Below are 16,206 nucleotides of genomic sequence, written 5' to 3' on the forward strand. Positions count from 1 at the left end.
CAGTATTATTCATATTCTTCAGTATTATTCTTATTCGTCAGTATTATTCTTATTTGTCAATATTATTAATATTCTTCAGTATTATTTTTCAGTATTATTCTTATTCAGTATTATTCATATTCTTCAGTATTATTCTTTTTCTCCAGTATTATTCTCATTCTTACCCTGCAGGTTTTGGTGGCTCAGGTGAAGCTCTGAGTCCTCTGTCACAAAACAGAATTGGTGCTTTCTCCTTCCATTTGTTTAGTCCGGGTTCACCAAGGATGGGTCGCTCAGAAGAAGAATTAAAAGGACAAAGATTTCTGTTGATTTATTTACTTTCTCTTTTTCACAGATGTCTTTATTTGTCCTTTTCCTCCATTCTGCCACGTTTCATCAGCAGGCAGTGCCTGCAAAAGCAGCTCCGTCCCCTCACCTTGTCACATCACAGCAAATTTCATTTCTTGTGGTGCACCCGACCTTCCCTAAACCGCTCCTTACCATCTCCGCAGGGTGTGGCACTGCAACAGGAGGGGCTGAGGATGAGGGGGAGGCCGAAGCCGGCTGGATTGAGGGTGCTGCCATCCTCCTGTCTGTCATCTGCGTGGTCCTGGTCACTGCCTTCAACGACTGGAGCAAGGAGAAGCAGTTCCGGGGGCTGCAGAGCCGCATCGAGCAGGAGCAGAAGTTCACCGTGGTGCGAGGGGGACAGGTCATCCAGATCCCCGTGGCGGAGATCGTGGTTGGGGACATTGCACAGGTCAAATATGGTGAGTGCACGGAGCCTTTGGAGCCTTGGCTTGCTCTGCTGGCCCTTCTGGACACACTTTCCTGGCAGGGTTATAGGACAGAAAATCAGTGTTGGCCGTGCTGAGGTGACACCTGAGCTGTCAGGGCAAAAGGAGAACATGAAAACCTGCTGTAAAGCTGCACTAGGAAATCAATTCAATTGGTGTAAACTTCTTTCACTGGCAAGGACTGGTCAGATTTCCAGTTCCTTCCAGTTTTCTGTATTTGTTCTTCCAATTTTCTGCATTTGTCCTTCCTGTTGTCTGTATTTGTTCATACAAAGGTATTTCTCTGTCATGGAGGATTACGTTATTCAGGTTAATTTATTTTTATTTCTGTCCAGTTAGGAGCAAGAGGAGGTGTTTTTAAATGTGGTGTAGAAGGGAATTGGGCCTCTGTGATCACCTCATGTGTTGCTTCAGATCCATATTGACCGCCCAAATGAGGTGCCTGATAATTCCATGCCATAGGGAAAGCCCTGTGCTCCAGTGGAGTGAGAGGTTCCTGCAGGAGCTCTGTGTGCTCTGGAGGGAGCTGTTAATTCCAGCAATATCCCCCTTCCATCAGCTCTCCGTTTCTCCTGGGCTTACCTAAAGGCTCCCTGAGGGGGAAGGGGAAAGGGCAGCTCTGCTATTAATTAGCTGCTCTTAATGAAGTCTGATGGAGAAACCTTCAGGTGATGTGAGGAGCACTTCCCTGGCAAACTCCTATGATGGAGATATCCATTGTGAGGTAAATGTGATAAATTTGGATTTTGGGAAAGCATGAAGCAGAACATGTTTGCAATAAAGGCCTTTCCTGGCTGGACTGCATTACTGTGGCTCATGTGGACACCATCAGGAGCAATTCCGTCCCTTCTCCTTTCATTTCACCTTTTCATGCAATTAATTTGTGATTTTATAGCAAAACCCATAGTGTAATGATAAAAACAATCTCATGGAGGTTTTCCATTGCCCTGTTCTGACCACAGGTGACCTTCTACCTGCTGATGGGATATTTATTCAAGGCAATGACCTGAAAATCGATGAGAGCTCCTTGACTGGAGAGTCCGACCAGGTCCGCAAATCCGTGGACAAAGATCCAATGCTGCTGTCAGGTAAGATCTGCCCCACTGTGGAATCCCAGAGCACCAGGAATATTTCTCTGTCTGCTCTGGGGTGCCCTGACCCCCAGGGAAGCTCTGACTTTGAACCTCATTCATGGAGAAAGTTTCTTAGACTTCAAGATAAACCAGAATCCACAAAAGTGTGAAACAGATTATAGAGAGTAGTGTAGTTATATCACTTGGTGAGAAATTTAGTTTTGGGATTTTTAGTATGCTGCGGATGGAAGCAAGATGGAGGGCACAGGGTGTCATCCTGGGTTTCTTCTTCATGTTTCTTCTTCCTCCTTCTTCATGGGTTTGGGTGGCATTTTGCAATTGGGCAGAAAATTCTGCATTACAGCTCTGTGGGATCAGTTATTGGGTTAAAAGGGGAAATAATCCAGGTGTCAGTTCTTAATAGGATAGTTTAGTCTTAAAAGACCTTGGAACAAGAGCTTGTTGGCCATTTTGTGCCTTCTAATGAAAAGGTGCAGAACTCACAGCAGTGAAACTGCTTTACTGATAAGAAATAATAAACACCTGAGTCTGAACAGGAACTACCATTCAAGTACTTCAACCCAGACCCAGAAAAATCAAGAACTGGGACTCCCACACCTCATCCCATCCCCTCTGCCTGCTCTGCCCTCTCCAGGTGTGCAGAGCTCAGCCTCTTTGCCTGCCAAAGCTGCTCTGGCAGCCCAGGGCACTTTTTGGAGGATATTTTTATCCACCTTTGTCATCCAGTTCAGGAGAAGATTCCCTCAGAACAAAACACAGGGATACAAATAGCAAGTTCTTAATTAAAAGGTATTTGGAAACAGTGACACATCTTAAAGGAGGCTCTGATAAATTTCTGAGGGAGGTTGCAGCGCATTTCCTTTCCAGCTGAACCAACCAAGTCTCTGCTAGCTTTTAAAGATATTTTCTGATTTTAGGTTTGAATGGAATTTATTTTGGGGTAGTTTTCTTAACCTAATTTGTGTATTTGTGATGCTTTGCTGAAACTGTTTTCTTGCAGAAGATAAACTTGGTTGGTGACAATTTTTCTTTTAAAAAAAGAGTCTGATGGTGATGGATGTGCAGCCTGAGGTTTGTGCTTAAGCATTAATTCTTGGTTGAGAATAATGCACAGCAGCGTTTATTTTGGTTATGTGGTAATATCCCCCTCAATATAGGTTCATAAAGTGTAGCAAATCTCTCTCAATGCTTTCAGAAAGGCCTTGCATAATTTTTTACATTTATTTTTAGCTCTCTGTAACCTGTCTTGCCTCTTTTCAGGCACCCATGTCATGGAAGGCTCTGGGCGGATGCTGGTGACTGCTGTGGGGGTGAATTCTCAGACTGGCATCATCTTCACTCTGCTGGGAGCTGGGGGAGAAGAGGAGGAGAAGAAAGACAAGAAAGGTAAATTTCCCATCACCAGGAGGCTCCAGAGAAAGCTCCTGGGCTTTGTGCAGCCTGATCTCTCCTCCACTCTTGACAAATACATGGGATTTTTCAAACTGCCTTTTTTTGTTTTTTATGACACATTTTTATCATCACATGTCACACAGAAAAACAGCAGAAGCTGTTAACCAATAAATCCATTGGATAACAAGATGTTTTTCCAGTGTGCAAGTGCAGGCTCCCAGTCCATACTGAATTGCAAGGGGATACCTGGGCATGCTCCAGTTGCTGTGGCTTCTCTACATGAATCCATGCTCACCTACAGCGTGCTAAGATTTTGTGCTTTTCTATCAATTCAATATTTTTTCCCCAGGAAAAAAAAACCCTTTGGCCATGGAAATAGCATCTGTCTTGGAGCTTCAGGATTAAAATAAAGATAAGCTGTGGCTCTTTGCTAGCCTGGTTGTTTAATGTCAGTGGCTGACTTGAGAGGCATTTTAATTTCTTCAGGTGTAAAGGTCGAGCTAAGAATAGTAAAAGCCAAGAATGTAGCAGTAAATGTTAGCAGACAGTTTTACTTTCATGTCCTGCATCAGTTAATGAAATCAAGAAGCCTCTTTGGGCTTTTCACCTTATTACAGTGTGATGTCATAAGCATTTGCTAATTTATGGGCTGCACACTAAGCAGAAACGTGATTTAATGTCTGTCCTTGCCAGTTTTTCTTCGTACAGTCTTGTAAATTGTTCTGCTTCCACAATTTCATTCCAAGTCTGTCCTAAGAATAGTTGTCTTTCAGACATGATTAAGGGCCAATTAATACAGGTTTTTCAGACATTTCTGTTCTTTCTAGTGGTGTTCACTATTAATTGAAAAAAGCAGTTAAATCTTTACTGAACATGTTATTTGCTATCTCTCAGGCAATATGATTCCACTTTTTTTTTGTTTCCATCATTTTATATGAAGCTGCAGATAGGAATGCCAAATTCAAATGGTTTTCAGGACCTACAATTTCCATTTCTGAGTACGTTCAACAAGTGCCTGCCTTTGACTCTTTGCTGCTCAGAGGAAATCCCTTTTTTCCTAAATGAAATGTTTACCATTTCATTTCTGCACAGAAAAGCACAATAGCTGCCAGGCATGGGGGGCTCCAGGAGGATTAAGAGGAGAAAAGACTGAATCTTCCCAAAGCAAAATTCTTATGCCAGACCAGTTTGGAGCAGCACCTTGGAGTTTGCTCTTGCTGTTGTTCAGATCTGGGGGAGAGGAGGAGCAGCTTCACCCCTGTGGGATTGAGAGCTCCCTGGGCTGGGTTTAACTGGGTTGGGCTCCTTAGGCTCTGCTCAGGACACTGCTGGTTATTTCAGGTTTCACAGGGAAGAGCCTGGAAAGGCAGGAAAAGAGAAATCAGGGAGGTTCCCCCACATTGTGGCTGTGATTTACCCCAAGATTCTTACAGAGGTGTGTTAGAATTTGGATGCATACACAGAATTTAATTGAACATGGCTCTGTATAAACACCTAAAATAGAAATAATCCATAATATAGAGAATTCCTTCACATTTTCTGATGCAGCTTTGTGCTCGTGCCTGGGCAGAGCTGGTGGCAGATGGAGGCACCAGCTCAAATGAAAACCTCTGGAACATAAACCTGCAGTTCTCAGAAACCCTGCCCCGTTCAGTCTGTGTGGGTGTGTGCTTTTATTGTTCATTAACACTTTAAAAATCATCATGCAGGTGTGAAACAGGAGGAGGAACAGCAGCTTCCAGGTAGAGTAAGAATTTACCCCATCCAATGATGCGAATCAGGGGGGAACTGCTGATTGAAATAATCATCTTCGAATCAGTCAAGTTGAAATTAAAAAAAATTGATTTCAAATCAACAAGATTGCTGGTGCCAAATCTTTTGGTGAGCAGGCATTGTTGGCGTTGCAAATCCTCCCGTTCAGCTGGAATAATCAGCTGTTCTCCAGAAGTAAATTGCAAAGTATTTCATGTGGAATACTTGATTTGCTGTTAGCAGCTCACGCTGTGCTGGTTGGGGTGGGGATCCAAACGGAATAAAGAGCGAGCACGAGTCACCAAAACAGTTTAAGTCGTTGCCACCACAGTAATCAAATTTGCAATTGAAATTTTCCTCCATGCAGTAGCACAGGGTGTGTTTTTAAATCCTGGGAGCTGTTTATTTTCTTCTCCCAATTTGCCATTTGTAAATAAAATCAGCCCATTCTTCTGCAGTACCAGCCCAGTACAGCATGAAATAATCCCTGTGGGGCAAGGACTGGAGCAGTTTGAAGTCTCAGGATCCATGGGAGGACTTGGTTCTGTTGTGAGCAATTAACCACCAGAAACAAAACAAAATAAATTTTAGCTATTATTTGCAGAGACTAATTTTATTGAACTTCATGATAAAAACATAGTAAAATGATAAAACCTTCTTCAAGCTTTTCAGTTTCCTGTTAGGAAAGATTTCTTGTCCAGTTTTTTCTAATATGTGGATAATGACTGAAAAGAAGAAGAGGTTTTCTTTTCTGATTCTTCTTTCATGTCACCATAAACCAGGAAATATCTCATGTCCGTTATCTGGATTTAAAATAACTCCTTATTCTCCTCAAGACTATATTTGCCTTTCCCACATAAAATATAAGTAAATTCCATGTTTCTGCTCAGATCAATGTGCATTTTACCTGGGTGATGGCAGGACATGGTTTGAGCCCTGTTGGACGGGGGTGCATCAGTGATAATAAATCATAATGGGCAAAATTATTTAAAACATAAAATATATACCACTCTTCTATGTAGAAGTATGTACAGATGTAGATACAATAAATTTTTAAATGCAAATTTTAAAGCCACACAAACACTGTGTAAATTAACTCCAAAGGAAACATTTCAACCACTTTAAAAATGCATAAATTACATTAAAGTACAAAAAAATAACACATAAAAGGACTAAAGCAATGTACACAGGACTATGTACAGCCAGTTCTCACCAGCTCCTCTAACTTTGCTAAATGTGTTTCATATTTATCTTTTGTTATTATTATTGTTATTCTTCTTATTGTTGTTATTATTATTTGAGTTTTCAGCTTACTTTGTGACACCTTCCCAATGCCACATTGCTTTGGAAATTTGTGTTAATTAATTTCAAACTCTCTGATTTTGGGAGCAAACAAAGCCACGAAGGCTTTTCTCTCTGTCACGTGCTTTCGTTTGCGTTGCTGTTATTATTTATTTATTATTTGCTGTTTTGTTGTTGTGCTTTTTTGTTTATTTATTATTTTTTTTTATCCATTATTGCTCAGTAGATTCTTCCCATCCCTCCTCCCACCCTCCTCCAGCCACAGATGGTGCAGCAGGTGCAAATGCCACTGATAATGCAAATGCCAGCTTAGTCAATGGTACGTCACAACCCCCGGCTTGTCTGATTTGATGGATTTCTCTCCTGACTGTGTCAAATTCCCTCTCCCCTCGCTGACCTGCACAGATGTTGTGTTTGTGTGACTGCACTCTGAGAGATCCTGCTCCACACGCTCTGCAGGAGCCTGGCACAGGGGCCACAGGGGTGCTGCAGCTTCATCCCTCCAGAATTCAGCCTGGCAGAAGCAGAGTTTGGAATCGTGATTTATTTGCCATTTATTTGCAATTAAAAGAAGCAGTTATGTCAGGCCAGTTTCAAAACTTTCAGGCAGATTGACCTGATGTTTTATTATGAAGTTTCATTATTCAGCATAGGTCTGGAGAAGAGCACCATGAGAAAGGGATTCTCTCTGCTTCTCCTTTTCACTCCTAATTCCTCACACAGTTCTGAGAGAGGGCTGGGATCAGGGATCTGCCTCCATTTCATCCAACACCGTGTTAGGAACAACTTTTACTGTTTTCAGCATCTGTATCAGAAGGAACCAAAAGTTTTGTGATATTTGTGTGAGCCCTCAGTGACTTTCTCCTGAGCCTGCCTGTGCAAACTAAACCCAAAGCAAACCATTCCTGCAGCCAGTTTTGACTGTGTCCCAGGACAGATTCCTGACCCTGCTTGTTAGCACGCAGATATTTCAGTGGCTCTCCTAACAGTGAAATTCCAGCGTTAAATTGGATTGAATGGGTCAATATTAGTGTAGGCATCAGCTGTATTTTGCTGCTAATCAGATGCATGAGCCTTTATTTGCCAAGCAACCTTTCCTTCTTGTGCAGAGCCAAAAATACTGAGTAAAGTCATTCTACTTTTCATCACATTGGTGAAAAGTTTTTTTCCATGCAGGTTGCATTTCACGTGTGGAATGAGAGTTCCTGACAGCAATATCAAGTGCTAAACAAGGAACAGGATTTACTGCTGTAGGATCTTATTTAAAACAGTGACACAGGAAATCTTTAAGCCTATTTTCAAATAATTGAAAAGAAACATATAACCAGATTTAAAACCCATTCTGGAAAACTAGGATTTACAATCCCTACATCTCCTTGCATGCCAGGGACCTCCATCACCCTGGTTCCAGATTCCCTAGAGGGCAAGAACCAGAGAATGAGTTGTGTTTTATTCTCCATTGCTGTGAGGGTGCTGAGGTCCTGACACAGAGCAGCTGTGGCTGCCCCTGCATCCCTGGAATGCCCAAGGCCAGGTTGGACACTGGGGCTTGGAGCACCCTGGGACAGTGGGAGGTGTCCCTGCCGTGGCTTGGGACATGATGGATGGGCTTTAAGGTTCCAACCCAAACCATCCTGTGATGGTTCTGTGATAATTCCACTTTGGTGAGTGTAAAATCCCTGCCAGCTGCACAGGAGGGGTGGGAGCAGAGTTCAGCCCCTCTTTGCTGGTGCCCTGCAGGTGCAGAACGAGCCCTGGGCTCTGCTCAGAGCTGGGGCTGCCTGGTCAATCCCTGTTGTGTTTGGGCTTAATGCTGAGCTTAATGAGGAAATTGAGTTCCAGGGGATATTAGATCAGTGTCGGAATTAGGGATGTGATTTTCCATCATCCTCTCTCCAGTCAGGAACAGCAGTTACTGCCCGTGTTTATCCTGGAGCTGAAGGATACAAGCTCAGGGCTTTGCAGTGTGGAGTGAATTTTTTTGTGCAGTCAAGGATGTTTTGGATTTTAGTTCCTCTGAGATGGGGCAGGTCAATAATTCTGCTGGTCTTTGATCAACAAGGGCAGGAGAAGCTTTCCTCAGTTCAACTGCTCAGAGAGCACAGGCAAACATAGGTCTGAGTGCTTTGGAATTATCTGGGAAATGGGCAATGCCAGATTTCTGGTAATTTCTCAGTAGTTTCACAATTTTAGCACTGCTGATGAATGCAATACTGAAATTAAATACTGCATATATATGAAATACTGCTGTCCTGAAGTGAAATTGTGAAAATGTAGACATGGTTTGGAAGGGAGAAAGGAGAGAGGATAAGTTACAAAGCAAGGACCCCAAATTCATCTGCATATTCCTTTGGTCTGGATGAAATGCACAATTGCTGCATTTTAAAATGAATATTTTTATATTCATTTAAAGATAAATTAAAAAATAAAAATATTTAAATAAATATTTTTTTAAAATGTGAAAATTATTCCTGAGGTGTGACTGGAAACGAGAATTTTACCTACAGTCTTTGTGTAGAAAGTAGCTTAAAATAAGAATTAATAATTATATACTTGAATAAGTAGCAAGCTCAGGAAATGCTGTTGCTTGAAAAATTAACCAATTACATTTCAGATAAAATATTTTCATTCTTAATTATCAATAAACAATTGACACAAAGGAGTTTATTGTCAGCCTATGACCCTGTAGTGATAAAATCTTTACTTTAAAGATTTTACTTTACTTTACTTTAATCTTTACTTTACTTTACTTTAAAAAAAATTCACTTTGTGATCCAGCCTGTGTATTATGTGCTGTACTAAAGGAACTCCTATAAATTTTTATAAATGTTGAGTTTTAGTAGTTGAGATCAAAATAGAGAATTGTTGCTGATCTCATTATCAGAACTATAGACAATACATTAAGTTTTTGAAAGGTTGCAAGTTAAGGCCATAAACAGAACAGAAAATTTTGCAGAAATGTAGTAATTCAGGAAAAATAATCTCATTCCAAAGTATTATATTTAGTAAAGGTAACTTGGAAAAATGAAAATCAGGGAAGCAGCAATCACTGTTTACAGCTTGTTTACCCCAAATTTGATTTCCTTCTAGTAGCTCCAATTACCCCAAATTTGATTTCCTTCCAGTAGAGCACTGCCACCTTCCTAAATCAGGATTTCCAGGGTGGGTTGTTGGGGTTTTTTGGCATTTGTGAGCTAGAGAATTTTCTACTTAAATGTGTGTTCAGAAAATATAGAAAAGGTATAGAAATAACTGACCAGACTCAGAGCAATCTCTGCTGGAATATTTCACATCTACAGCCAATCGCAGTGCAGGTACTGAGCTACTTCTGCTCTTGCAAAGCAATTTGCAGTCTGAGCTCTTTTTAAAATATTATTTCTCTATTTTAAATACATTTTTGTTTATATTTTAATAATTTTTTTGAATTGCGAGTGAGGATATTTATTGAATGCATAGAAGGATTATCTAAAACTTTCTGTTTAACACAGTGATTCCCTCTCAGCACTTGGAACATAATTCCATTATTTTTTTTGGTTGATTCCAAGCACTTCTTCCAATTTAGAAATAATTTCCAAATGAGGGAAATAATTTCCAAAATAGTGATAGGACTTTGTTATTCTGTGTCATTGGCTCTTCCTCAAGGGCTGCAGCAGATAAAGGGGAGGCTTTTCTTGGGAATTTTGTTTGGTGAATTCCATGACTTTTATAATAAGAATTTAGTCAGTAAAGGTGCCACAAGTCCTTTACAAAATACAAGAATTGTAGTGAGGCAAAAGCATGTGAAAAAATATTTATATTTAAATTCAGAACTTTCAAATCAGCTTCAGAATGCAGATGTTAGAAATGCTATTCTAAACTTTCTGATTTTTCATCCCTGCTTAGGAAAATGATAAAAAACTCAGATGGATTTCTCCAGCCCAAACAACATTTATTTTACTTATCATTCCAAACAGAAAAGGAGAAAATATTTTCAGAATTATGTAAAAATATTGTATTTTTAAAGAATTATTTCACATGATGCTATCAAGATATTAATAAATACTCCATCTTTTGAAAATTCTAAATGATGCAGCAAGGAGAGAAGGATGGGGGAGTGTTTGTACCTGGAAGGAGGAAGGATCTCTCAGCAGTGGTGATTCTATCACCTTTCTTTCTGCCTTCATTTCCTTGTTCATATTTTATACCAAAGTTCAGCCTTAAAATTATTTGGCACAGGAGGATATAAATAGTTTACAGCTTCCTTTTCTTTATCTTGATTACCCAAATTAACTTCTCTTTGTTGTTCTGTCTAAATAACTGAACTGTAACTACCTCTGATGGCTTCCCCCACTCAATAACCTGAATGCAGCATATTAAGAATATTAAGAATGTATTTTTAAAATACCTGAGTTTAAAATGTTGTTAATGATTGTTTATTTTGTGTACTGCTATTTTCAGGTAGCCAGCCAATTGTTGGTGTAATTTATGATGATAATTATGCTATCAAATAGCAAATATGTCCTAAAAGTAAATATTTTAATTAAGAAAAAAAATATCTGTGATGTGCCTGCCAGTTGGGACAGTCATATTTGGGTTTTGTTGGTGATTTTTTTCATGTTGAAAGTTGAATATTGTTCCATTTTTTTGCCACTCGGAGGTTTGGAATTGCACTCTGCAAAAAGGATCTCCAGAGCAGGAAATGGAGCAGACTGCCTGCTCTAAATTAATGCCTTCCAGTTCTTAGGGATGGCTTTATGCTCCAGCCAGAAATCCAAATCTCCAGAGATATTTTGTGTCTTCCAGTAACTTTATTAAAAGCCCTTCTAAGAAAAACAGCCACCAGGCAGGTACTGAGTCCAACTGTGCCCCCAGGCCAAGGTTTATAGGGAATTTCACTGTGGAAAGGAGCTTGGTTTGCTCAGGTTCATGGATTCCTCTCTTGTGCAAAGTGTAAAGCTCTGGAAGGCGGATTCTGAATTTTTAAAAGTCCTGTTATTGCCAGGGTAGGAATAGAATTAGAAATGCAGACATGGCCAGTGGTTCATTGCAGTAATTCACCTGAGCTCCGAGATGATTTTAGGACATGAAAGCCTTTCCCTGGCTCTGCTTCTGGGCTTTGGAATTTCCCAGTGTGGCACTGGGGCCTATCTTTGACAAATATAACACTAATTTGGTCACTTTTGCTCTCCCACTTAATGCAAAGGAAACGTGCAAGAGATGCATCGTAGCTTTTCCATTCTGTTATGATTTATTCACAGCAGAGTGAGAAAATTAATCCACATAGCAGTCAGAAGAACAAGATGTACCTGCTGGCACATTTTTTAATGAATCCTGATGGTACATTTCTTATTAGAATGTGTCAACAATCCTGTAATGGTATTTTAACTGAATTTTCCTTAGCATCATTTTTTATTGTGCATTTTACATAACTACCAAAAGACATTGTCATCCATTCTGAGATAATGTTTGTTGTAACCTTTTCCATAAATTTATATAATTACTGTGCGAGTTTTGCAAGAAATCCCACCAAGAAATTTTTAATTCATTTGAAAATATTTAGCTGTAATTCTGAATACCAAAGTTTTGTATCTGATTTGTACATTTTTGCCATTTTTATCTCATGCGCACTTTCAAATGACATTTCCACTTGAAAAAGGCACAAAGGAATAAGGACTTTGCTGTGGTAAAACTGTTGGTGGATAAAATGTCAAGCTGGAAATTAAAGAGGCACATGGTAAATCTATGTTCAGGATAAATCTGAATTTAGGTCACCTGGCACTTGTATTTCCCGACAAAATTTGCTAATTAGTACAACCAAGTGAGGAAGACATAATTTTAAAATCCTATCTGATTTACATTTTTTATTTATTAATTTAGAATTATTAACACCATTGTTTCTATTTTTTTCAATTTAGTAACATGATTAATTTAATTCTGGAATATATTAGGAAAGCCAAACTCTATACTGGTGTGTGCCAGAATTTTTAAGTCCCAGCCCTCTGAAACATCAGCTCAGGAATATTATTCCAATTCTTTTTCCCACCAGATCCACTTTATTAGTTTCCCCCTCTGAATTGATGCAGAGTCCTCAAAAATTCATGGTGATATTCAGCATTTAAGGTGTTCCAGCCCTGAGCTTGGCTGGAGTTGCTTGGCCCCTCTGTGAGTGCAGGTGTGAGGGCAGGGGATGGTGCCCGTGGTGTGCTCATGGTTTTTTGTCTCCCATTTTTATAAATCCCCATTTTCGTGTTCTGTCTCGGCTGAAGGTTGTTTACTGTCTGTTGTCTGTTGGAATTTTTCATCATTTAGGCAAGATGCAGGATGGGAATATGGAGAACAACCAGAACAAAGGTAATCTTCTTTGCTCTTCAGGAGGTTGTGGATTGTATTGTTAGCATGTAGTTCAACCCTGTCCCAAAGTACAGTGAGAACCTGTGGTCTGTGCCTGTGTGTGAAACCGGCCCTAATTGTTCAGAATGTCCAAAAAAACCCCAAACAGCCAACCCCAGCCCGAGAGATTGTAACTCCCACAAGCTGAGAGGTTTAGGAGAGGAGCGTTTTAAAGGGACCATTTATGGATGTTGCTTTCATCTCACAAAGCTCATTTGGATTAATTGTTCCTGTGCAAGTTGTGTATCCTATGTGTTGTTAGTGATTTTCCAGCCCAGTTTTTTTATGTCTCATCATCTCTGGTGTCTGATGGCATTGTCTGGACATCTCTTCATTTGCAGGGGAAAGGCAAAGCAATAAAGAAAGGAAACCTTAAAGCCAAGGTGTTATCTAGCAGTGTAAAAGCCTTTTATAAGGGCAAACAACAGGAAGATTGAGAGTCCTAGGTGTTTCTTATTTAATATACAATGTCAGGAAGAAATTGGAATCAATATTTTGCTTTCTCTGAAGCAAAGTTATGGTTCCCTTTTTATTATAAGACACAGCTATCAAGAGCTCTTTGGGTTATACCAAATTAAACGACAATTTTCTCTTCTCAGATAATATTGAACATTGTAAAGGTGATGGCTCAGAAACTGGATAGAGAAACTCAGTGGTTCATGGTACAAAGGTACCAAATAAAACGCTATTAAATAATAAGCATTCAGGCTAGGTAGATAAATTAGATTTCCAGGTCAAACAAGCACGGTCTTGTACAATCTCTTCATGAAAGCAAAGCTGTTTCATCTCATCCTATTTTATTTATTGTGCTCAGTACAAACCAGACACATGCACATATATCCACTGCAATGTCATTGCTTTTCAGAAACAGGTAAAAATAAAGTTTCCTTCTGCTGGCATTCTGTCAGGAAAGGAGAGATCAGCCCTGAATCAACCCTGATCAACCCTGTGTGTGGGTTTTGTGGGGGAATGGTGATGCCACCACCACCAGACCCGAGGGCTGAGCACCTTGACCATGGAATGCTGAGGAAACTTTATAACTGAGGGATTTTCTGGAAGGGTGGATGGCAGAGGGTGGCCCCCTGGTCACTGAGGTGCCACTGCAACCCAGAAAGGTGACACATGGGCTACTTGTGCAGCCACATTGCCCTCAAAATATTTGCATTGGAAATGTGCATTACATTCTAAGAGGCACCCAAAAATCCAGAGGAATGTGGAGCTCGGCTGTTGCAGGGAATGCTGCAGTGCTGGTGCTGTCACCTGCAAGACATTCAGTGGCATATATGTGTATGGCCCAGAGCATCATGGGTGGGGGTCCAAATGAGGGATAAACCCCATCAGTGCTTTCCAGCCCAAATCTCCACATGTCCTGAGGGATGTGCTGGCACAGCTGTGTCCTGCAGAGCCCCGCTGGCTCTCCAGGGAGCCGAGGGTGTCCCTGGCACAGACTGTCCCAGGCAGCCCCTGTGGTGCTGGCTGGGTCAGAGAGGATGAACACAGAGGAAAGGAAGGGATAAAGCTCTGGAGTAACAGTTTTGTTCTGCATTATCAGCCAAGCAGCAGGACGGGGCTGCTGCCATGGAGATGCAGCCGCTGAAGAGCGCGGAAGGGGGAGAGGGAGACGACAAGGACAAGAAGAAATCCAACATGCACAAGAAAGAAAAATCCGTCCTGCAGGGAAAGCTGACCAAGCTGGCAGTGCAGATTGGCAAAGCAGGTATGGCTGAGTGACACCAAACCCCTCTGGGGCACAGGAGGCACAGAGCTGCAGAGCAAATGGTTCTGAAAAGGGACAGGCCCTGTTTTTACTGCAAGATTTGGAAATGGGTCATCACAAAGCTGTTCCAATGAGAATATGTGGTGCTGGAGATCTTTTATTCTCCTAAAAATCAGCTTTGACTGTCAAGGAGCTTTGGGCAACTTGGATTGTAATGAATATTTGAATCAAAATGAAATGCAGCTTTTCTCAGAGTTAATATTCCCAAGTGCAGTAATTACGTATTTAATTTCCTCTCCCCTCAGAACTTGGGAGTGCACAGTTTCAGAATCTCTAATACCATCTCAAAATATCCCTCACACAGTATTTCCCTCTCATGGATTCTGAAATCATTCTGTTCTCCCCAAATACCCACATTCCTGCCTTCTCCCCAAGCATGACACATCTCTGGACTCCTGTATCCAGAACCATCTGGCCCCTGGGGTTGGAAGCAGCACTTCTCCAACATGTGGGCAGAGAGTGGAAACCTTCCATAAGGGCCTAAAGTTCCTTAAATTTGCTTTTCTCGTGGTAATAAAGAGATTTTGATCTTCTAAAAGGGATTTTGATCTCAGCTCCTTGGTGGAGGCCCTCCCAGATCCCTTTACTCCTGCTCCATCTCCCTCAGCCTTCTCCCCCAGTTTGGATTTTCCCCTTCCCATCCCCCTGTGAGTTCATCACAGGAGTTGATCACATAACCCCTCGATGCCAATTCCCTTTGCCTGAGCAGAGTGTGACCAAATCCAGGATTATCATCCCTGGTATCCAATTTCATGCCTTGCCCCAGTTCATATTCCTCCAGCTCCTCTCCTTTGTTTCCCCTGATGATAATTCCTTGGATTAAATGCCTTTCTGCACTGCCTTGACTCCTGCTCTGGCACGTGAACATCCCTCTTGACGTAATTGTGTAGGGATTTCTGACCAGAATGTGGCAAGGAACAGGAATTAAATTAATTATCCTTGCCTCATTTGGTTTTTCTTTGGTGTTGAGCAGCCTATGGGGATGTCTTGTGTTGTCAGGAGTATTTCCTGTGCAATATTTTAATATATTTTCCTTTATCCTCTGGCACAGAGTGATCTTCCTGACTCATCTGTTTCCTGTCAACCTTAGCATCCTTCAGCTTTACCAATTTTTCAAAAACTGCAGTTAAGACATGAAGTTCACAGCATTCTCCTTCTACTCTGTGATCTCATTAGGGAGAAATTAATTTATTCCAAAAAGCAGGCTTAATTCCTTCACACAAACCTGCCAAACAGGGCTGTCAGAGCAAGGCAAAGCTGAGGCTATAGTGGAAATTTTATTTGTGTACTCAAACCCAGGGACAAAACTGTGGAGCAGGAGTGCTATCCCAGTACTTGGGAGAGTGGATGGAATGCTTGGAACATTTTGTCAATTCTGTGAAATATTTGTTGGTGGCTCTGTCTCTTTGGAACCTCTTCTCATGAAAATACACACTCTGCAGATGTTCCCTTGAAAAGGGACACCTTGGAAACACCAGTACATTAGTCACATTTTAAAGAAACCCAGTGAAAAACTGTCCTGTGGATAATTCTGCATTATTGCATCTTCATATTCACCCAGCCTCATCTGTAGGGCTTTTCTACAGTATTTTATACAGCAACATGGGAGGCTCCTTTGCTCAAGCCTCTAAAGATATACTTACTTAGAAGAAAGGTGTTTAAATATGGATAGACAAGTAATTTGTAAAAGGTGGGGGTTAAAAGGACAGATAAATGTTGTACCAGGCAAAGTAATGTGCTAAAT

At 40.9% G+C, this 16,206-nt stretch overlaps 1 protein-coding gene across 15 annotated transcripts in view; it reads left to right on the forward strand.

The window, feature by feature from the left end:
• Nucleotides 1-16,206, forward strand: part of ATP2B2 (ATPase plasma membrane Ca2+ transporting 2) — a 404,406-nt gene that overhangs the window by 305,588 nt on the left and 82,612 nt on the right. For 11 of the 15 annotated variants that reach the window (XM_074550120.1, XM_074550115.1, XM_074550116.1 and 8 more), the window contains 6 exons: nt 492-749; nt 1,739-1,864; nt 3,131-3,256; nt 6,543-6,635; nt 12,605-12,646; nt 14,238-14,402. In XM_074550120.1, coding sequence (XP_074406221.1) covers nt 492-749; nt 1,739-1,864; nt 3,131-3,256; nt 6,543-6,635; nt 12,605-12,646; nt 14,238-14,402 — 810 coding nt within the window. The remainder of the gene's footprint in view (nt 1-491; nt 750-1,738; nt 1,865-3,130; nt 3,257-6,542; nt 6,636-12,604; nt 12,647-14,237; nt 14,403-16,206) is intronic. The other 4 variants (XM_074550118.1, XM_074550114.1, XM_074550119.1 and 1 more) reach the window with 2 other exon arrangements.

This window comes from Zonotrichia albicollis, chromosome 12 (assembly GCF_047830755.1).
Source record: "Zonotrichia albicollis isolate bZonAlb1 chromosome 12, bZonAlb1.hap1, whole genome shotgun sequence".
In the NCBI taxonomy this organism is placed as follows: Eukaryota; Metazoa; Chordata; class Aves; order Passeriformes; family Passerellidae; genus Zonotrichia; species Zonotrichia albicollis.